Source organism: Lissotriton helveticus, chromosome 3_1, assembly GCF_964261635.1.
Source record: "Lissotriton helveticus chromosome 3_1, aLisHel1.1, whole genome shotgun sequence".
Lineage (NCBI taxonomy): Eukaryota > Metazoa > Chordata > Amphibia > Caudata > Salamandridae > Lissotriton > Lissotriton helveticus.
In genome coordinates, this window is record NC_136061.1 from 668,561,804 (window position 1) to 668,585,852 (window position 24,049).

Below are 24,049 nucleotides of genomic sequence, written 5' to 3' on the forward strand. Positions count from 1 at the left end.
CCAGCATCTGTCATTCAACAATGGAGCTTCAGGGCGTGTGTTATAAGTAGAACACCAGCAACAACAACATACTGCTCGGAAGTGGTCTTGACACTCCTAGGTTCATAAAACCAAGAAGTCAAGGTTTCTTCATTGTGACTTAGATATAGCATGGCACAAAAAATCGATCATTCAGGGCTATAGTTTCAGAATCATATAGATCATTATTTACACCACAGATTAATAACATCACAAATAATTATCACCTAAGCAAACCGGAAGGTCTTAGCACTTTCTGGGTTCCGGGTGAGATCCCAAATGCTATTTTAGCACTATTGACTCGAGACACTATTAACGCATAAGACTGAGTCCTATATACCAAGTTCACTACTTGGAAATGAAAATCATAACTAGCATTCTCTATGTAATGTGCAGGTGGCCCAGAACTATGTTAACGTCTACTGAACTAGTCTCTAACGTCCAGTTCACATACAGGAAAGAGGAACTATGTCATGTGCATTGGCAACTGATATTTCAAAAGAAATATGATAAGGCGATATCTGGACCCCTCCATTGACCAGAAAAGCATTTCTTCTGTTCTCCTTCCTCAAGAGGCTGAGACCACCATGTTGGTATTAATCCAACATGGTGAGACAGACGGGCCAATGATGAAGCATGCCACAAAAAAGTGGGTGAGGCCTTTCCATCCGAAAATCTTTTTTTGCTTTTTGTTTCCTAGAGGTATAGTCTATATATTCCAGTAAGGTGAAGGAATATAAAAGTTGCCATATTTTTTGGGGTTTTGTGATGTAATTTCACAGCCAATCCCCAGCCAAATCATATCTACGTAGCTCGGCATCCTGGGTCAATGTGGCAGAGCTTGAGGTTTGCAAACACCCCTTATCCTACAAATAAACCTGCCACTTAAAGTTATCACTGGACCCATTTCCTTCATAGTTGTTAAGCTGCATAGGAATTTAGGAGAAAAGTGATCTTTAACCACAGGTTAAGAAAAATTGTGTCTTTTCTAAATGTTGCAGAGGTAGCAACCTAATGGGCATATACAGAAAGGGTTCTTTCTGGGAAGTTGGACGAGGGGTCTGCAATCTATGGAGGTGTACAAGATTCACCTCCACAAGGGGAGTCGAAGGGGAGGCTTGAGATGGTATGCTGGCTTCTCCAATCAATGCCCACATACCACATAGACAGGAGCTTAGCCTGTCAACTGCTGGATTGCAGAATGCAAATGTAGAAGTGAAAAGAGAAGGGGCAAAGAAGGGGAGCACACTCATCATGTTTCTCTTGTCATTTCAAGTTCCATGTCAAGTCTTTGTACCGACTGATAGTGTTCTTACTTTGGGTTTCAACTAGGCACCTGAACGTCGGATATTAGAAACATACTTTTCCAGTAGGTTCCCATAGACGGTCACTGTCATCCGGGTCTTGTGTCTGGACAACAACGTTGGGAGTATGTACAGTCCACTCATCAAGTTGTACCTCTTCTTATTCCTTTCAGGATGTTGCTGCTGAAGAGACTCTGCAGTTACCAACCTTTTAACAGGGGCGTAACACAGGCCCCTGCAGCCCCCGCTGTGCGGGGGGGCCCTCACCCTCCAGGGGGCCCCGTCAGCACCGCACTTCTGCTGGGGAGCTCTAGATTGAGTCCGGAGGGGCCCCTTTATGTACCCTGCAGGGGGGCCCCCTCAAGGTTCGTTACGCCACTGCCTTTTAAGGATCCCGCAAAAACACCGTTCTGCAACGGGTCAATGCCATTCTCAGTGCAAATTCAGATGGCTTCTTCTGGAAAATGAAGGGAAAACCAATGACCAGTAATAGGGGAGGCCAGTTTTGAAAATCAAATGAATATATAATTCAACCACAAGACACATGGTGGGGGAAGTCAGAACTGTAAAAGGTTTGGGATGCGTATTGAGTCCGCCCATCCAGGATGTAATTTGCCTAAACTCATGATGTTCAGCATATGTTCTGGTTCTGACCACATGTACAGGTAAAAGGGGAGGGGGAGAGCCTGATCATGGCTCACTGTACTCCTGATCTCTAGATTTTGGGCTGTATATAGAGGGAGACCAAAGTCAGACAATTAAAAACAAAACAGGAAAAGGAAAATAATATGAAAGACTGCTGGCACAGGCAAAGCCAGTCAGACCTGTCTTTCCAACTGTAATGGAGCGGGGGAAGGTAGAAGCTTTGCCTGTATCTGGGGGCATTGGGAGAAGTCTGAATTTCCTATATTCATCTCAACAGGTTGTTTATTTTGCTTCACAGTCACCGTTTCCTCCTAAGAGGATCACCACTCCTCCCTTGACTGGGGTTGAGGGCACACCTTGGGAGTACCCTCAATATAGCAGAATTCGTACTCTGCTAGAGGAGCAACCACCACATGCATTATGTAGAATACCTTTCAGAGGGCTTGAGACTGTACTGCAATGGGCAGGAAAGACTGCGCAAAATAAAGGCAAGACAGCACAGCAACAACGGAACCAACATATGGCCTTTCGGGCCTCACATACCCTTTTCACATAAAAGCCCATTTTCTAAATCAGCACTTGTTGGTAGTCCAAGAGACAGGTGGTGAACTTGACCCTAGAACTAGAAGCACTGATTATAGTTATGCAGCAGGGAAGGGTTAATCACGAAAGAAACAGGACAATGAATGACTGTCCATTAAATGAATTGGCCTCCCCTGTCAAACTCAGGTCTTAAACACCTCCTGGAACAGTGAGTGTCAAAGTATGGGAACACCTCGTACTTTCTGAATTCAGGACATCATCTGGTGACAGGACTGGGAGGCACAGGCCATTCAACTTGATTTTTTTCTACTTTGCCGAACAGGGTATATGCAAGCACGTCCTTATCCTTGGAGTAATTGGAGAGGAAACGAGAGGACCACTGGCAATTTAACCATCAATTACAACAATTAGCGTTATAGTTGATTTTTTCAATGAAAATATTCAGATTTTCATTAATGAGTTGGTAATGTGTTTCGGGCTTTGGCACACACTACACTTAACCTTTGGTAAGCACTACCTGGCTCTCTTAATTATGGGTGTATCTTAGATACATTTTTGGATGATCTCATCGGTCGACGCAACAGACTAAAAGAAATTAATATTTGGAGATAAAAAGGTGGCGGTCTACCGACAGTTTTATGCATTTGGTTTAAAAAAATGTTTAAACCAGCAAGAAGCTTTCGTGTCACAGAGTGACTTTAAGCCTCATGTAGTACAGCGCCTGGAGCTGTGATGCTGCGGCCCTAAGGACATGGGTGAACTGCAGGAGTAGCTGTTTGGTATGGACTATCTACAAGAATTTCTGTAGATGGACAGTATCTAGTTCTTCTCTTTGATGACTTGGGATAGTACTGAAAGGGTTGTCCGTTGTCAGAGCAGATTGCTGTCAGCGGTCCATGTATACTAAAAGCCTCCAGTACTTTCTCATCACTCACTTCCCAATCCCACCTGCTTGGACAATTTGCTTGCCATGCTCTTTCCTCCTTTCATCAAATGGTACTAACCTCCTTTCCCTCTCTGACCACTCATTCCCCTCCGTCTCCCTAATATTTCATTTTTCCTTATATTTATGTCCCTCTCACTATCCCATGCAGCCACTCTATGCCCTCTGTCTACTCACCTTCCTCTATGCTAATACCTATGTGCTCACCTCCTCAATCTGTCCATGCTCTTCTCTCTCCAGATACTCACTCTTTGCTCTCTGTCCCCACCCCTTTGCTCCCCTGGAACCCCCAGCCCCCCACTTACTTTGATGTAAAGCTGCTGGAACTCCTGCAGGTTGAGGATGCCGGTGGGACAGTCCTTCAGGAACCCTTTGTACCACTGCTTCAGCTCCTGCTCGGTGAACTCCGTGCTGCGCACCAGGTCATCCAGCATCTCCGGGGCCAGCTTACTGTTATGCTTACCCATGGTTCCTCTGTGAGCACTAGGGACAGGAGACAGGGAGGAGAGTGTGAACAACAGGCAGCCTTAATTCACAAGGTGACCTTTAAACACATGAAGCACAATGGAGTTAATAACAGCACTATCAGTCTTCCATCCTCAAACCTGGTGAGCCATCGAGAGAAGAAACAACGCGTAACCAATTTTCCCCTCAGTCTTCAAACTGAGCGAGTAAAAGATTGGAGAGCAGAAAGCCTTCAACCTCAAAGAGCAGACAATAACCAGTGGTGCCTTCAGTCGCTCATCCTCAAACTAAAGGGCTCATTAGGATGGGGGGCGGACAATGCTCCCGTGGAATAGGACCGTCCGCCATCAGTGCGGGGGTCCCGTTGCAAACATTAGGATGAGCCCACCACACAGGCGGGAGCATCCTGCATTCCTGACATTGTGGCGGGCGGTGCACTAAGCACCCCCCCGCCACAATGGCAGGAAGGCATGTTGTGCATGGAACTGCAGGGGGGTACCAAAGGTACCCCCCATGTGAACCCCCCCCGGAGTCCCTAGGGGCCCGCAACGGACCCCCGCAAGTAGACTCCGCAAGCGGAAAGGCATGTTCCAGGCAACATCCAAATATGGTTGGCGGTGTCTAACAGACACCGCCACCATATTGAACCCTTTTCCGCCTGGTCGACTTGTCGACCAGGCGGAAAAGCGGCGGACTGTCTTTCCGGCCGCCACGGAAAGCCCAGCCATAGTAATATGGCGGGGGGTCTTTGCTGGAAGGATGGCAGGCAGATTGCCACCGCCGGCCCGGCGGGGGCGATCCGCCGGCCATCCTAATGGGGCCCTAAGTGAGCAACAGACTCAAAAATAGAAAATCATGAATTAAAGGGCTCGCACTCCCACATCCACAAACAAGGTTAGCACAAGATGCAGAAGGACATGGTACCAGAGCTATCACCCCTAACCAACAAACCTGCTAAATCTTGGACCCCAGAAACTGAAAAGCACAGGAAAAAGGCAAATCAGTGGTAACACATCAAAGATTATGCCTCTTAGACACACTAAACGGGAGTACATGATCACAAGGAATGGGCTCTGGCATCTGTGAAGGGAATTTACACCTGCCCTAACACACACACTTCCACCAGGCTGACTCTTGGTAGCAGGTACGTGTAATAAACACCAGCAAATTATCTTTTTACTACAAGAACCGGTAAGTCGTAGTATTCTTAATTGAACTCTCGGCCAGTAAGGGAAAGCATGAACATTTTTAGATTTTTGGTAAAGAAAAAATATACATTTCCTATAATGAAATGGTCCGTGCCCGAAATCAATAACAATCAGGGACTGGCAGTGCAAGTTGTACACCGTTTCTAAGTATGCCTGCCAATTATGTAAGAAGTTTTTCCGGCCATTTTGTGTAAGACTGTGCAAAAGCAGAACAGGAGGATAGTATAGGGAGGCCCTCTGCTGTGAGGCTGAGCGATCGAAGGGCTGTGATTGCTTCCCATTCTCTCAACGGAGTTATGTGGGTTTAATACAGGCACAAGCAGCATATGCAGCTTCTTCTGATGAAGTTAAGTAAGAATGAGAAGAGTAGATTCATCGGACTATATAATACATTTTCTGAGAATACTAAGGCCCCCACAGATGGCCTGTTTGTCAAATGAGGGCTCCAGACAAGGCTGAGCCAATTAAAGGTGGAGGAGAATTGCATTCTTATCTTTTCTTTAAGATCCACCAAAGTAAAGGTATCTCCCTTGACTCTAACACACAAATTCCTTCATTCAATGAGTTCACTTTTTAAACGAAAACAGACCATATAACTCTCCTGCATTCTAATACGCAGTTCCGATAGATGGCGTTCTAGCAGATTGTGTTCCGTTTGCGTTGCTTCCAGAGAGAGAGCCTCAACATTTTCCTTTTTTTCACCAAAACAGTTAGAACAGACCTGTCCACTTTCTCCTGAAATTGGTCACAGATCACATCAGATCCGTGGTTATTGCAAATGGGTTGGGGGCATCAATTAGACGTGCGTGGCACACAACATCTAGGATGGGCACCTAGAAAAACGTATTAGTGACAACATCTCGGTTAAAAACCCCAACAAACCACGATTACAAATTAAGATATTCTGAGACCTTTCAGTACTTTGCCTCTGAGTAAGAGATTTGCTGTGCTAACAAGTGATTAAGGAGGGTCTCTCAATGACACTTGGTGGTGCTTCAAAAGGAAACATGCATTTCTCATCCACCCAACTATACATACAGTCAGTGATGATTTTTAAAGGAGGCAGGAACCCATGCTCTTTACTCAGTTTCGGAATGTAGATTAAAGACAATATCAAGGAATTAAAGTCAATTTAGAAAATAATGGAAATGCAGGCACAGGGACTTAGATTGAATATAAAGTGGACTCTGAGAGCTATATAGCTAGGTGACTTGCGTCAAAGTTGGGAAAAGATTTAGAGGAATATACCAGGGCATATTCTTAAAACAGAATTGACGTTCAACAAACATTTTAAGGTACATATCAAGTGAGAATTTAAGACTGAGCTGGAAGATAGCAGGTTTGAATAAAGACATTTGGGTCTGGCGAGAAGATATGATATATAGTTTTAACAGAGAGTAAAAATAATGTATTGAAGATATTATGAATAGGGCAGAGATTATTGCCAATGGTTTATTATTTAGGAATCATTCAATATGCTCACCCACAAGAGAAAGAACTTTCCCTTTTCACCATTGGAGGCAATGATTTCAGAATTCCATCACAGCCTTTCCTATCACTTTTCTTTGTTTACATGCCACCATCAAGAGCCAAGTAAGCAATTTCACAGCTGAAACATTTCGTGGTTGTCAGCCTACTAATGCCACCATCTTTGGTCCACAACCGTAGGTTGCTCCTCCTTAAATTCAAGTGGGGGGGGGAGGGGGGTCAAGCTGTTTCACTATTCTTGAGAAACCATTGTGCACCCCTATCTTGTATTCCATTCCAGATAGGCTCAAGACCAACAGCCCTAACAACCACCAACATCATCAGTTACACAGGACCCTACACCACTTAAGAGTGCCTTCCTAGGTTAGAACTGCTCAAGGGATTGTGTTTGTGCTTGGTGCCTACCTTTGCAGTCAATCAATCAATCAATCAGGGAACTGTAAGTGCGTTACTCACCCTTGAGTTTCTCAAGACACTCGGGGGGGGGGGAGGGACGGTGACCAATGCTGTTCAGCCGGAGAGCCAGGTCTTGTGAGCCTTCCTGAAGGTGTTCAGGGAGGGGGCACGTCTGATGTCTTTTCAGGAGCTCATTCCAGGTCTTGGCCACAATGTAAGAGAAGGATCTTCCTCATGCCTTGGCTCTGAGGATGCGTGGGGTTTCAGCGCAGACGAGGTTGGCTGATCGGAGGTTTCTTTTGGGTACGTTGAGGGTGACTCTGTCGTCAAGGTATTTGGGTTCGGTGTTGTCTAGGCATTTGTAGGCGTGGGTGAGAATCTTGAAAGTGACTCTCTTCTCAATGGGGAGCCAGTGGAGCTCTCGTAGATGTTGGCTGATGTGCTTGTGTCAAGGGATGCCGAGGACAAGTCTGGCAGCGGTGTTCTGTATTGTCTGGAGTTTGCAGAGTAGGGAGTTGTTTATGCCGGCCTAGATGGCATTTCCATAGTCCAGCCTGCTGGTGATGAGTGCGTGGGTGACTGTCCTCCTTGACTCGGGGGGGATACATTTGAACATCTTACGGAGGATGCGGAAGGTATTGAAGCAGCCGGAGGTGACGGCGTTGACCTGTCGGTTCATGGAGAGGGATGAGTCGAGTACGTTACCGAGGTTTCTGGCATGGTCCGTGGGGGTCAGTGGGCTGCCGAGGGCAGAGGGCCACCAGATGTTGTCCCATGCTGAAGGGATGGTTCCGAGGACGAGGACTTCTGTCTTCTCAGAGTTGAGCTTTAGGCAGCTGTTGGTCATCCAGGCTGCAATGTCCTGCATTCCTTTCTGGAAACTGAGTCTGGTGGTGGCAGGGTCCCTGGTGAGGGAGAAGATGAGCTGGGAGTTGTCCGCCTAGAATAAAATGCTGAGGCCGTGTTGTCGGACGATGGGGGCGAGGGGAGCCTTGTAGATGTTGAAGAGGGTCGGGCTGAGAGATGAACCCTGTGAGACTCCGCAGCTGATTTCCGTGGGATCGGAGAGGAAGGGCAGCAGTCTGATCCTTTGGCGTCTGCCAGTGAGGAATGATCGGATCCAGTCAAGGGTGGTTCCTTGTATGCCGGAGTTGTGTAGTCTGGCTACAAGTGTGCGATGGGAGACAGTGTAGAAAGCTGCTGATAGGTCGAGTAGAATCAGGGCTTGGGTGTGTCCTTGGTCGAGGGGGGTGCGGTTGTCATCGGTGGAGGCGAGTAGAGCTGTCTCTGTGCTGTGGTTGCTTCAGAATCCGGATTGAGATGGGTCGAGGACGGCGTTGTCTTTGATGAATCTTGTCAGTTCCGCGTTAACTGTTTTCTCCGTGGCTTTAGCAGCAGAGGGGAGAAGCGAGATGGGCCGGTAGTTCTTGAGGTCCGTGGGATCATCCAAGGGCTTCTTGAGCAGGGGCCTGACTTCTGCGCGTTTCCAGTTGTCTGGGAAGGTGCCGGTTTCAAAGGTGGTGTTAATGGTGTGTTGTAGTTCGGGTGCGATGGCGGCTCTGTGGTAGATGTGTGGTGGGCAGGGGTCGGTGGGGGCCCTTGAGTGGATGCCTTTCATGGTCAAGGCGGTCTCTTTGGTCGTGATCGGTGTCCAGGAGGAGATGGTGGGCTGGCTAGTGTGCGTAGAGAGCAGGCTGGCTGCAGAGTCGGGCGTACAGTCGACGAAGTTGTCGTAGAGTTACTTGTTACCTAACCTGCCTTAGTCTGTATTTCTGTTCTGGAGTGTGTATTGTTAACATGTGCAACGTATTACCTTACTATTAAGCAGAGGACAGTGCTGTTTTATATTCCAGCTGCAGGGGCTTCAGCAGGTCCTGACTATATCTGGTTGCCTGCTCACTCGAATATCACAGGTGAGGCACGGTCACTTACATGAACCCACACACAGGAGGGGTAATCAAATACAAGCTCCCCTAGGCGGACTTAAAGACCCCCTCTATCCAGTTTGACCTCAGTCCATTTTTCCACTCACTAGATCAGCCCCCGCACAGAAGGTGAGCAAGAAACCTTTTTTACGACCCAGTTATGATAAACAAAGTCGACCACCAACTGTGCAGAATCGAAAAGAGCAGTTAGAGTCTGCCAGTAACAGCACGTGACAGCCCATGTGCTCGCAGACTGGTTGTTACTAGTTGCCAAGGATATGGCTAGAATCGACTAGAAAGGACGTGTCAGCCCTGGTGCCTGCAGACTGGTTGTTGCTACTTGTCCTGCCTTTGGTAATGTCTGGTTTATGGCTGGTGTATGAATCTGTGGAATTAGATTGATGCGTCTGTTTAAAGCGAGCGGGTGAATGGTGACAAGGCTGTGTAGGTTTGAACTGAGAGCACATCCACCTAGAGAGAAGCACGGCAGCAGCGGGCACTGGGCATTTTCCCAGGGGGCGGAAGGGTGGGGCCCGTTTTGGACCAGTGGGGGTCTTTTTTGATACAGGGGCGGGTTTTACAGCAATTATTTAGAAAACAAGAGATTAGTACCACGCAACCATGCTAGGAATCTGGTCATACGTGGTTCTCCCTAAAAGAAAAAAAAACACTCCAATAGAAAATTCAGGCGGACACACCTAGAGTCTGACATTCACCAGTCAAGGCTTGATCCTCATGCAGTTCATAGGAACAAGCATTGGAATTAAAAGAAAGTCGACGAGAAAACAAAGACAAATGTACCTCAAGCCGCTAAAGGGAGCTGTTAGGAAGGGGCACTTGCTGTGAATATTAACAGTGTTTAACTAACACCCTTCCTCCATAAGAAGAGACTGGGAAAATATGAATATGAATTAACATCAGTACATTCGCATTGATTACACAACGTGTTTCATTTTAATTAAGTGGTGTCACGCACTCCCTGCTGGCTTGAGTCTCCTTTTTATGACTGATTGGCCCTGTGGGACCAACATTCAGCTGGGAAACACTCACCCAAATCAGAGAGATCCCAAGCGATCGCAAATCTTCAAAAAACGTAGACGTTCTACTTCTACACCATCAATGAACCAAGCGGGTTGTAGCGCATGCCTAGAAGCCCTAGCGCTTCTCACAGCTCAGTAAGGAAAAAAAGCTATACCCAGGTAGGCTCACTTTTGGGTGTGATGCGAGTTGGGGGTTGGGTGTTCTGTCTTTTAATTGTGATAGCTATGTTTGGCAATTATGGGCTTTTTACAACTGTACTATGTATGCCCAAAGATGGCTATTCAGAAGAAGTTGTTATTGTGCCCTCTGTGTGGCTGTGGGTACAAGAATCCCGGATAGGAAATAAAAAATGGGAGATTAGATGAGATGGGAACTGCAAGAGAACTTCTGATAACCATGACTAGGCTTGTACTTTGGGTGCCAGTGGACATGTGCTGGAACAGGGCCGGCATTAGGCCATTGCAACTGGTGCGGATGCACTGGGCACTGACCTCAGGGGAGCGCTGTGTTTAGCATAAATTTAGGATTGGAGAGATGAGGGGCACTTTTCCCGGGTGGTAGTGAGAGAATCCGAGAAGGCAGTTATGGGGTGTGGGGGCGCCAAAAAGGGTTGTCACACCGGGCACCACCAGTGCTAAAGTTATCCCTGTGCTGGAAACCTCTTCTCAATGGTGCTGACAGTGCCATGACGCATGAGAAATTGCAGAGCTGTAAAAAGGTGAAGTGAAAACATTGCATGGGATATAAAGGTCAGACTTGTTCCCCATGAACATTCTGAGATTACAAATAACAGCAACACATGTTTTCTTTGAGCAATGGGAGTTGTGGGGTGCAATAGGATATAGAGCAACTGACACCGAAATGTCACATTGACAAGAGTCCAAACAAACTGCCCTCCATCACTGCCACCATGAAGAGAGACTGTGCTATGTTGGAGGCTCAGGGGCACAGGTGCCAACAGTATTTTGCAACACGCTTCTCCTCCCCTCAATTTCAGAGTGCAGGATGGGGTAGGGATGGAGAGGGGACCCGAGAAACATGTGCTCTGCGCACACAATTTCACAGGTTTTTAGCTTATGGTGCCAAGTACCATGAGATGGGCCTTGAAGGGGCTGGGACTGAGATGAGGGGGTTGCATCAGGTACCGGGCATCTCTCTTTAGAGGGGGGCGACTACACGGTGAGGGAGACGGCACAAACCCTCACGAGCTGCCTCCTGTGGGGCTGCAGGAAGAAAATGAAGACGATGACTCGAGTCCATGAACACCATGGGTCCATGAACAGCCCCCTACGAGTCGATGACTCGATGTACCTGGACACAACAGCAAGCCATGCATGGCAGGAGGTGCCAAGGGCAAGCAAATTGTTGGGGATCATGAGCTGCGCGTGCCTGTGGAACTGGGGTGAGGGGGGAGATATCTGTGAACACGAACTCCCTGTCACGTTGGTCTGCAGCTTCCCTTGTCGCCGGTGGAGGCCGGTGTGAAGAACGCACCTTGGTAACGAGTTCCCCCTAGCAGGGGTCTAGTACTACCCCCGTGGGGTAGATGAGGCACAGGAGCTGCCCTTGTGGTTGGGGTCTAGAGCCGAGCTCCCTTTGTGGGGTGAAGGGAGAGGCCTTAAATACGTAAGCTCCCTTTCGAGTGTGAGGAGAAGTCGTGCGCACATGCGCTCTCATTCGAAGGGGGAGTGCAGTTGGCTGGGGGTGGGGTAGGCGTTATTTTGGGTATAGGAGACCCTCCCTTCCCCCTTCAAAGAAGACTGTGCGTGCACGAGCTTCGGCTCGCGGGGGGGTGGGGCGGAGGTGAAGGTGTGCAGAGTGCACGCGCTACCCTTGATGGGGGCGGAGGAGGCAGAAGTCGTTTGGAGCCTTTGCTGCATTGGTTGCCATAGTTACTGCCGCACAGCCCGTTCCCGCACTATTAGCATCCCTGAAGCGAAGAAGCCGGGGGCACTGCCTCCCGCCCCCCAACACTTGTGACCAACCTTTTCATTGAGAGATGAAAAATAACGGCGTGCGTCAAGGTGCACGGGCCCGTTACATACAACCGAGGCCCGTCCTCTGGCGTATGTCAGCGAAACACGTCCCGTCCTCAGCTATGGAGCTCCCCGTCTCTCCCTCCAACTGCATGAGGGCGCCGCTGCACACACGACTGAGGGCTTCAAAGCACAGTACCACGGGCCCTGCGTCAGCCCCGCCGCAACCCCGAGCGCGCTCTCACAAAGGAACCTTCATTTCCCTATTAAGAGCCCCGGGTACCCGCACCGTTTTCACTGCCAAGGTCATGGTGAATACGATTGAGCATTGCCTGTCAGTCGTCCCTGTATACACCTCTGAATGCGCCAACATTCGCACCAGAGGATTCCTGTGTTGACTACAGGCCTTGGTACCCGGGCCTCTGGACGGGACGATGCCCCCCTGCCCCCGCAGAATGTCACGAGGGATCCCTGACTCTCCAATATCTCAAAGAGAGTCATTAGCTTCAGCTGAAAGGGGGCCCCCTGAAGTACTGGGAGGCCCCCTAATTGTTGAGGACCCCTGCACCGCAGGGTCTGCAGTGGCCTGCATTTCACCCCTTTCGAGGGCCACAGACGACGCCTTCAGTAACCATCCTGTGCAGAGTGGGCTTTGGTAAGACACCAACCGACAGGCTACGTACACCTCCCATTAGGCATAGCGCTAGAGGACGTGCACCTCCACTGTGCTACATCAGACACAGACAACACAAACATTTAACTCATATGCAAAGTAGGCCGCAATACACCATAAATTGCATGCAGAGATTACTCTTGTGCCACCAAACACTTCCTCACTGGGCAAGGGCATATCCATGGCAATTCATAGCCCATGGAGACCCCATGCAAAGGGCAAACCTACGACCACAGACAAGCTACGCATCAAAGTGGTAAAAGGCCATATAACAAGTAAAAACACTCTCTATTCCAACGCCTGCTACTTAGCATGCTGCACTCACTACTAATAGCACAGAGTACAAAGTCTCTAATCCTACTCTCCCCTCTAGGCCCAAGATTATGGAGCAGCATTTGGTTTCCAGGTAGTAGTCCTTAGTTCTGACAATGCACTTTTTTCCCTTCAGCATTTTGGGGTTTAATTTTCAAAAATCAGCCTATTGGCCTCCTTCAATGGCTTAAATCCTAATGCAGTTCTAAAAATGGTCACTAAAATCTTGACATGATGGTACCCTTGCATCCACAGTTTTGGTCAGTTTAGGTCCCAACATAACTTTAAGTGTCCTATTTACTTGCTTAGGTGCCGATTACACTTGTGGATGGTACAATGAAGTACTGGTCTGCACCTGAACAGTAAAAGTTCTGCTGCTAGGCAACAGGCCTCCAACTTGATCAAAAGAGTACATTTGTACCCTTCGACTAATGTATCTGGATCATCCCACACATCTAGCGGGCTCTTGCTGGCACAACATAATCACTTTTAACATGACCTAACATTTCCCTCTTTTGGTCAATTTGGAAGTCCCTGTGTTGGTCAAAGGAACTTCTTGCAAGTCAACTCTTGTTCACAAAGACCAACGGTCAATGTGCATGGCGAGTAATGTCCTCTTTGAACGGTCTTGGCAAATACTACTGCAGGATAGTAAATCACCAAAAAAAGACAAACAAACAATTTCAATCTCTGGGGAGGAGGCCGGCTGCAAGATGACTGCATCTAATCCTAAAAGACTTCTATTACATTTTAGACACCACTCTAAAGACTTGATGCAAACAAGTAGGGGCACCATGATGTCTTTTTTCAGGTTGGCAAAGTCATTTGCTATGGGTCTACATGAATGAACTTGGGACGTAGGTTGAGTTTTGGGATGGCTCCCATCCCCTCCACCATTCTCAAATGCTGCTGAATGGAATAGGCCGTGTGCCTGCAAAACTGCATTCTGTTCTAAATTTGGACTGGATGCTAGCTCTCCTTGTAAGGGGCCTATAGGAGGCACCCTCTGTTATTGCTACCTCATCCTTCTCAGCACTGAAACTGGAACTCCTCAGATCACAGTCAACTATGGCCTGTAGTACTGGGTCAAGCAAGTAATGGGAATAATGACGGAGAACTTCACCTTATAGCAGTGGCTGTGTATCAGGAAGCTGGGAGTTCAGCTGGTGAATTTGAACAGGTTGACATTATAGTTTACTTTCTAAATCTGCTAAGAAACGAAGGAATTGTTAGACTTTCTTTAATCAGTTCCTGGAATACCCCCCCCCAAACAAACACTCACCAAATCCCCCTGAACCCAGAAGAAGGTAATAGAGGGGGATTCAATAGAACTAGGGTTTTATCTGGGGTAGATAGCTCTTAGCGCTCTGATTTGAGGTCTGGCCACAGACACACTAGGACCATCAATCTTAAGGACTCAATGTGATCACCAGACTCGGCTAACAAATAATCCAGGTCCAACTTTCTTGCATTTACACCAGAAAGACCAGCTTCACAAATACTACAGCTCCCAAAGTCTGATAGATGCTTCTGGACCACCAGCCACTCGGATTCCCAAGGAACAGGAGTTTCTCAGATACTGCAGGAGAATCGGGCTTCTGTCGCAGACTCTCTAGGAACAGACATCTCTCAGATACTTTGCAAGCATCAGGCTCACTCAATGATGCTTCAGATCAGCTGCTTGATCTCACGTGTATTCTTGGTCCACCAACTCTAAAGATACAAGTATACATAAAACACAAACAGAAGCTTCAATTCATAGATTCTCTAAAGCCTCTAGGCTCAGCTCCCTCCCTTTCTGCATAAAGTATGGAAAAGAAAGAGCTTATTTGGCCCTCTCCTTCCAAGCAAAGAGTCATTGTGCATGGAAACCTGTCACATACCAGTATGGTAGCTTTTTAGGTGGAGCACCCACTGCTTACAGATAAGTGTCACCTGCAAACCCAGGTACGATTCCGGTGGGCGGACTCAACTTTTCATACTTACTTTATAGGTTGATGAAATGTGGACACCTTCATCGCAGGTACTGCAAACTAGTCCTATTTACAAGACTCCAAAACGGGGATCTTGTGGCAACTGGTGCTAGATACATACCTTTCCGTTTTTTATCTTTATTCCATTTGATTGGCGACAATCACTACTCAGGGGGGCCTCCTGCTTGCACAGCCTCGTGAACAGAGTTGTCACTTTGATGATGGTGCAGTCTTGAAATGTCTTCCAAGAGTAGACTTGCACACCTCAGGGGAACTCAGTGATCCTAATTCAAATGTATTCACTGGACACTGAGAACAGCAAACCATCAACCACATGCCCCCAGGACTCGTGTCTCTTAGCAGGTGACAGTCATTATAGGGCCTGATCCACCTACTCGACCCATGATGATATGTCTCAAGGCAGCCGTCAAAGGGCGTCATTTGTCTGCCGGGTGCATGCCCCACGAGGTGTGCTTAGCGCAGAGTATTGATTGGCTCAGACCACTTGGACGTTGCTCTGATGAGCCAAGTAGGTGAAGGGAACGGACTCAGTGACAGGATAAGACTCACACTTTGCTCAAGGCTCAGCCTCGTACAGTGCTTATGTCTTGCTGGAGGCTCAGCTATGGTGCCCATACTCTGCTCAAGGCTCAGTGACTTAAGCACTTGTACCCTGCAAACTATATTCAGGGCTCATACAATGCTCCAAACTTAGCTACATACAGTGCTTGGGGCAAGCTTCATTTGAAGCTGTGTATTGTGCTTGCACTGTACTGAAGGCTCACCTCAAACAAATAAGATGGTAGTCGCGAGCATTCTATGACAAGCCACACAAGGGCAAAGTCTATGGACTCACACCAGAGTTTGCTGCAGTGTGGTTTTAATCCAGTGTCCATTTGGGACTTGCATTCGTATCAATTGAGGCCCTGTCCTAGTGTCTTTACCAGCACCACCCAAAACCTGATTTCACAACGGGTTGTCTGTTATTCTTCTAAACCTGCAGAGCATTTCGCCTCCAAACTGGTGCATAATTACTGGGATGTTGGCAGACTGTGTTTACGGTTACCATGGTGCCGGGTGCTTCCGAGCAGCAAGTCATGCAGAATAGCGGATGCCACAATGGCCACGCAGAATGGCTTACAAGGGGCAGCATGCCAAGACAGCCCAAGCATGTCTGACCCTCACTTCTGCTGTGATATGTTGGTTAGGTGGTTTAAAAGGCAACGCGTGCCTCAGTACACTGCAACAATGGACCTTTGATGGGTAAAATGGCAGCTGAAGCTGAGCGGCTGGAAAATGACCAGGTCAGCCATCAGATGTTCACTGGGATCTCAGAGAACGCCCTCCCTGTAATGTCACATTCTGCATTTGCTGGTGCTATAATGTAGAGTGTGAGCACGCGTCCACGCTTATATGTGCGCTTGATCTGAGATCACAATGGCATCCTTCAGAAATTCTTGCTCTAGTCTGTAGCTTGAGTGGTAATGGAGTGCAGCTGCTTTTTTATGGGCCTTATCCATAAAGTTATAGGTGTTCCCCTTGCCTCTTGCTATAATTAAATGCTACAATTTTGGAGTCAAATTATGAAATTGTGAAGATAAGATTATGCTAATGCAGACTAGAAGAATTCGCACAAGGAGTGCCATTGCTTGTTGTGTCATCAGGTGGTAATTGCAATCGCCATTCTGCTTGTAATGGGTCTAGCCATAATCCAACTGTAGCAGTGTTTACTATTTAAAAAAAACACTGGCAATGTCGATAGGTCTGGCTTATCAATGAAAGTGACTTTTGTTTTACTGATGGGTTTAGGAACTCAATAAGTTAAACATGCACTGTGTCACTCATGTTTGCCCCCTTGCATCCATTCATCAATTCACCGCCACATATAGTATCAATCTTTTGGCAATATTGTAATAGTAAAACAATGATACACTAGCATTCTGTAATGTTCACCTGGTTTAGAGAAAGTGACCATGTGAGATGTTGCGAACAGCAAGAGAAAGGAGCGACATGCAGTTGATCAATTAGCAATGCCTGGAGAGTTGTAGTATCCTCTTAAGGAAAATGAAAATACAAAGAAGAGCAGCAGAAGCAATGAAATAAAAGGGGAACTGTAAAAGAAGAAAACTACAGGACTGGCCAACCAGCCCGACACTGAAGATCACTCATGTTCAGATGGCTATGCACATGTCATCAGAAAATGACCTTGTTCAGAGAGCCAATGACTTACGTGGACTGCACCATTACCTTACGCAGTTTGGAGGCATGGATGAAGCTCAGTGTAAATGGCCCTAGGAAGACCAAGGGCCGTGTATGTATTATTTAATTATTTTTTATGAGATCCTGGCAGACAGCTAAGCACCTGTTAGGTCTTTTGAGGGGGTTCTAGCAAGAATTATTAAAGTGCAAATCTACTACCCCTAGGATTTGTTGGGCTGGGGTTGGGTATGGGGTGGAAGGTCACCAACACCAAAATCCTTCCATGCAAAGGTAATCGGAGAGATTTAATGTAACAATACACCTAGCGGAAGACTTTAATACAGAGTAATACCAATCCACCCATAAATGTCTGTTGACATAAACTGATGCTTTTCACAATCAATATGTAAGGTCTAGTGCATTTATTGTGACATCTCATAATAAACAGATCAGACTTATGTCATCTGAAATGTATTTTCCAATAAATCAATCAAGTCTTACCTGTTATAATTGGTTAGTCACCATAACCAACTCATACCTCACATTTTCATATTAAGCTTTCCCACACAGCAACCATCTGGCATTCACAAATAAAATTACAAAAGTATAGTTAGCAAAGCAAAATACTATATCCCCTAAGAAAGCATAACAAGGATTTTCGCAGTGCAAATCTTCTATATCCATGGTTCATCTGAGGGGTAATGAGCACAAAAACCCTAGCCTACTGCGTTAATCTGTGAGATTTCATGTAACAAAATACATATCTGTAGACTTTAATACAGAGCAATAACAAGACACCCTTAAATGCCAATTGACTTTTATATATGCTTTTCCCAACCAGGTGTCAGGCCTATTGCCTTTATTATAACTTTTCATTATAAACAGTCAGCCGTATAACCTTTATCATTGCTTTGTCACCATAAGCAACCCAGACCTCTTGAATTGGGCATATGCCTTGCCACAAGGCACCAATCAGGGCTGCTATAATATATTTACAGATATTTACAAAATTACAGTTGTCAAAACAATAGAACCTATAAAAAATTGCCATAGCGCAAATCTTTTATCAACATGGTTTGTTCGGGTGCGTCACCTACTCAAAAACCCTTGCCCACTACAGTATAACAAAGTATCTGCCTAGAGGCTTTAGGACAGTGTAATAACATTCCACCTTTTACACATACTGCCCTTAACAATTGCTTTTCACAGTAAGTCAGGCCTACCAGTTTTGTCACAACTTTTCATTATAAACAGAACTGATCCAAGTGAACCGATAAGGCCTATACACTTTAACACTGTCTTGACACTACGTGTACTGTACTTGTATTGTACGACCTTTGACCCTGCTTGCAGGCAGGTCGCCCCCACACCACCACTCGTCACTCGTTGACCGGCTGATTCCTGTGCCCCTGCTGCCGCCTCCTGGTCCCTGGGATTCCCTTGCCTGCGCGCCAGTTCTACCCCTCCCCGCCCCCCACAGTTCGCGTCCCAGCCTTCCCGCCGCTGCCTCCCTGCGACCCCGCCCCCAGCACACCCATTGGCCTCCCCGCTCCCGCCTCCCAGCTGCTCCTCCCTCCCAAGCCTCCTCATATGCAGGCTGAGAAGCGGGAGCGCAGCTGACGTGCGCAGCGGGCGGCCGCTGGCTCGCCGAAGTCCAACCATAAATGCCTATTGACTTTAACATATGCTGTTTAGAGTAAATATGTCAATCCTTCTGCCTCTATCGTAACATCCTATAATAAACAGATCAGGCATATAGCGATGATCATTGGCTTGTCACCATAACCAACTCAGTTCTGCCTAAGCCAAAAAGTCAAATATAAGCGCTTCTTTTAGTGGAAGTACACAAACTCAATCCAAGCAAATCCCATACTCAAAGGAACGAACATGTGGGTGGAGCCTAAATCCTTCGCTGAGGTGTTAAGCCAGACCTAAAAATGAATGTATATTAGTATCGCTCTGGGCACCCCATACTGCTCTGAAACACATAACTGCACTCTGAAGTCTAAAGTTAATGATGGAAAGGAAAGGGGTGGGTGCTGGGACAGGAGAACAGCAATGCATTCCTCATGCCTGTTCTCCTCCCATCTGTGCTGCTACCAGGGAATAATAAACACCATAAATGATCTACGTATATAAGACACTTTAACAGCACTAGAGTGCCATGTATGCCCCTGAAAAGTCAAACCCACTCCTGCTGTAAGTGTGATACTTCTTGCAGGTCCTCATGCCAGCTACCTGTACACCAGTTCTCCAGTCCAGCTTGCCCGCAGTGTTTATGCCTCCTCTGCTCGTTTCTTGCTTTGTTTTGCCTTTTCTGCTCTTTTTTCTGCCCTGGTTTGCCTTTTTCTGCTTGTTTTTCTGCCCTGTTTTGCCCTTTTCTTCTCTGTATTGCCTTTTCTGCTCGTTTTTCTGCCCTCTGTTTTGCCTTTTTCTGTACGTTGTTCTGCCCTCTATTTGACATTTGGTGCTCCTTTTTCTACCCTCTGTTTTGCCCTCTTCTGCTCTGTATTGCTTTTTCTGCAAATTTTCTGCCCCTGTTTTACCCTCTTCTGCTCTGTTGTGCCTTTTCTGCTAGTTTTTCTGTCCTCTGTTTTGTCTTTTTCTGCTTGCTTCTTCCATCTTCCCGCCGGTTCCCTCCCCTCAACATCCAGCACCCCACCCTGCCCAGATCCTCATGCCAACTAGCCCTACAACAGTTCGCCTGCCCAACTTGCCCTCAGTCCACTTGCCTTTAGTGCTTGTTTACCTGTGCCTCCTGTGCAAGTTCCTGGCTCTGTCTTGCCTTTTCTGCTTGTTTTTCTGCCCTCTGCTTTGTCTTTTCTGCTCATTTCTCTGCCCTCGGGTTTGCCTTTTTCTGCTTGTTTTTCTACCCATGCTGTGCCTTTTCTGTTTGTTTTTCTACCCTCTGTGTTGCCCTCTTATGCTCTGTTTTGCATTTTCTGCTAGTTTTCTACTTTGTTTTGCCTTTTCTGCTCATTTTTCTGCCCTCGGTTTTGCCTTTTCTTCTTGTTTTTCTGCCTCTGGCTGTTTCTGCTAATTTTTCTGCCCTCTGTTTTGCCCTCTTTTGCTCTGTTTTGTGTTTTCTGGTTGTTTTTCTGCTCGATTAAAAAGAAAAGTGTTTCAATTGTGAGGTAGCGGGAGATTTTGCAAGAGTGTGCAGAAGGAGGCACATGGCTTCCCAAGTGAAATGGCCTGCAGCATTGTTTTGCCTTTTTTTGCTCGTTTCTTTCCTCTTTCTGCTGTTTCCACCCAGCGCCCAGATAGCCCATAGGGTGACAGTGCCACGCTCTACCAATGCTGATTGATTGATTTGTAAATCCTCCTTAAAAAGCCATGTTGCTGGCTCAGGCAGCTGGATAAACAAACAAAATAATTACAGCTGCATGGAGGGGAAGCATTTTTTTACAGGACGCACACAACTTCTGCCCAATCAAAACAAGCATTTCTTTTCACCAGCATGTGGGTGGAGCCAAAGCCCCTCAGTAGTATTGCTCAAAACTCTTTTTTTAAGTTGATCACACAAGGTATGGTGAAATGTGCATTATCAATCCAAACCTAAAAAAGGACTTGGAATCTGCAAAGATGTCATCCGACTGGAGGTCAAACAATTACCGCAACGGTCAGTTCATATGGTTGTCCAGCTGACGTGCTAGTGCAAAGCAAGTCTCCTGAAAGCACCTGCAACATGTTACTCCAGGGAGGAATTGTAACACACCATCCTCAACGCTGCTTCAGGAAAGATTGCAAAGTCGGCATTCAAGTGTCCTCACTCAGGTTATGGTGCATTACCCCAGCAGCCTTCTAGTTTATCATTGCACACTCAGAAATCAGATCCTTAAAGAACTAAGAGGGGGCTGCAGACGACTTGTTGATGTTATATTCAGTTTTATTATCTATAGTTGCATTCTGAACAACATAATTTCATAGGGGGTGTACCAATCACTTGTGCTAGATGTCAATAGCTCCTTGTGCTGTTTGCTGGGCCGGATGGCAACTCTGCGCATCTGAAGTACGTCCCATTTTGTTTTTATGGTCTGGCTTGACAGTGCAGCTGTCGCTAGACAATTATATGAGCATCTCCAGAGATGGGCTTTGGAACACCCACATGTTGGAAGCCAGGAGTACTTGTTTTGATTGGGCATAAGATGTGTGCTTCCACCAAAAAAGGTTCTTCCCTCCATTCAGCTGTGATTATTTTGTTTATTTAGGCAGTTGCCTAACATTGAACTTTCGGGGGACATACATGTCACTGGAATGCTATTAAAGTGTTGTAACAACTAGATAATGTATGCTGCTTTTCTCTAGCAGCAGCACAGATAGGAAGATGGCAGTCATTAACCTACATGGGTTTTTACAACTATCATCTGACCTTCCAACCTACACCAATACTATTCCACAATTCTTTGGGCCACATGCATCAAAGTAAGTAATTGCGATTCCTAAATGACGATTTTTAAGGAATCGCAATTGAGGAATCGCAATTCCTTATGCATGTAGGAATCGCAAAAAAATTGTGATTCCTACACATTCCTTAATTACGGCTCGCAAATTGGGAATTGCAATTAAGGAATAGCTTCCCATTCACTTCTATGGGCCTAGAGGCCTATAGGAATGAATGGGAATTGCATGTGTAATTTGCGAGTACCAAATAGGTACTCCCAAATTGCGCATGCAATTTCAAGGGTGCAAGGGTGCCAAAAGGACACCCTCATGCACCCCTGAAATTGCCATGTGACCACATGTTGCGAGCACACATGCCCCAAGAGCATTTGTGTGTGTCACATGGAACTTTGAAAAATGCATTTTAGTGCATTTTTCAAAGTTCAAATTGATGGTAATTTGCAATCCCTAATTGCGAAATCGCAATTTAAAATTGCATCATGCATTGCATTTAGGGAATTGCAATTTGCAATTCCCTAAATGCATTAGCAATTTAATTAATCGCAAATTTTGCGATGAAATAAAATGCGAATTAGCATTTGGGTTGATGTATCCCAAATGCAAAAATATCAGTTGTAAATAGGAAGAATCAGCAAATCTGCTCCTTTGCGACCAGTATTTGGAATGATGCTTGTGCCCCTTTGTTTCTAAACACATGTATATATATGTATTCTCATGCTAGCAACCTCTGATGTTTTATATTACCATACAACATTCCTTACAGGCCAGACCTGTTGGCATTGCCAGTGCTTGCATAACTGTGAGTTCCTCAGAAGCCTTTATGGTGACAGCTCTCCACGCATTTCTGCCTGCCCCCGGGGAACCGATAATGAAATGGGAGGAGTGCAGAGAGTATTTTATTAGCTATATTTCCAGCTTAGAGGATAAGGAATTCACTTCACTCCCGACCGTTAAGAAAAAAGAAAATCTTTTTGTAAATCATAGGACTGGAAGCCCTCAGACTGTACAACAACATGGAAAAAACAGAAGACCTGCAGAACAGACAAATAGTTTTAAGAATGCTTTACATGATTGGACACATTCTGTGGTTTCTGTGGGAGCTGCCACAGACAGGTACATTTTTTCAGCGGAAATCGGGTCTTTCAGTGTCTGCGCAGGAATAGGTTTCCACTCGGAAACAACTGGAGATCACTTGTAAGTTTAGTCTGGTACACGACAAATTGATTAGTGGCCGAATTGTTATGCACTCAAATAATGCTCACATGGGGAGCAGAGACTGTGAGTCAATTGAGACTCTTCTTTAAAGACTATTATTCCTATAATTAAAAAGCAGAACTTTTTTTAACACAATGTGCAGAGGTAGAACAGTAGGTAATGAGTAAGTCAATAATATTTCACAAGGGAAACTTTCTGAGAGGAATAAAGACAAAGGGGGTCATTAGGATCGCGGACGGACTTGCGTCCGTCCGCGACCCCAGAGCAGGAGGGAACCTCCGCATGGCATGCGGAGTTCCCTCCTGTGCAATTAGGATGTGACCGCAAGGGTTGCGGTCACATCCTCTATTTTTAACATTGCGGCGGGTGGAGCTTCAAGCTGCACCCGCCGCAATGTTAAAAATGCACGCATTGCATTTGCATGCAGTAAGAGGCAGGCACCGCGCGGTGCCTGCCGCTTTCTGCATGCAAATGCAGGGGGGTACCATAGGTACCCCCCATGTGCACCCCCCACCCCCCCTTCACCTAGGGGGCCCGCAACGGGCCCCCGCAGTGAAGTTCCGTATGTTTTTCCACGGCGGAAAACCCGCCGCGGAAAGGCATACTTTACAGGCCATCCTAATATGGTGGACGGTGTCTGACAGACACCATCACCATATTAGAGCTTTTCCGCCGCGGTTGTAAGCCAGCCGCGGCGGAAAAGCTGCGGACGGAAACCAGGACCCACCAGCCATCCTAATGTGGCGGTGGGTCTTTGGTCAGTCCGCTGCGGTTTTCCGCATCCTCTGGGCCGGCGGTGCCTTCCGCCGGCCCCGAGGATGCGGAAAAACCGCGATCCTAATCGACCCCAAAATGTTTGTCCCAAATAGAAGGAAGGACACAGATAGTGGATTTTCAGGGAACAAATTCACCAAGTCCAGAAAAATGAGTACGAGCTGTTGCAAATATGGAAATAAATAACATTTGGACAGTGAGAAATCTTGTCTTCATTAAAAAGAAAAGTGTTTCAATTGGGAGGTGGCGGGAGATTTTGCAAGAGTGTGCAGAAGGAGGCACATGACTTCCCAAGTGAAATGGCCTGCAGCGATGTCTGGGGAGTGCATAGTCGATATTCTAGATTCAAATATGCACAATCCAGTGACATGCACCACACTTACCTAACACAAAAACAAATTAACTGACTATACACAGAAGCATCAACAGGTGTTCCAGATGCGCCCCTCAGAAAGCTGACTTTGTAAACATGGAATGCACTGTGCAGTGATTTCACACTATTGGGATGAAGTCTTTACCTGTCTGACTGAGTTGACAGGTAGACTCA

General features: G+C 46.6%; 1 protein-coding gene across 1 annotated transcript in view; it reads right to left on the reverse strand.

The window, feature by feature from the left end:
* Positions 1-24,049, reverse strand: part of HPCAL4 (hippocalcin like 4) — a 103,893-nt gene that overhangs the window by 62,920 nt on the left and 16,924 nt on the right. Inside the window, exon 2 of the mRNA XM_078680773.1 lies at positions 3,759-3,936. Within this exon, the coding sequence (XP_078536899.1) occupies positions 3,759-3,920 (162 nt within the window). The 5' untranslated portion in view covers positions 3,921-3,936. The remainder of the gene's footprint in view (positions 1-3,758; positions 3,937-24,049) is intronic.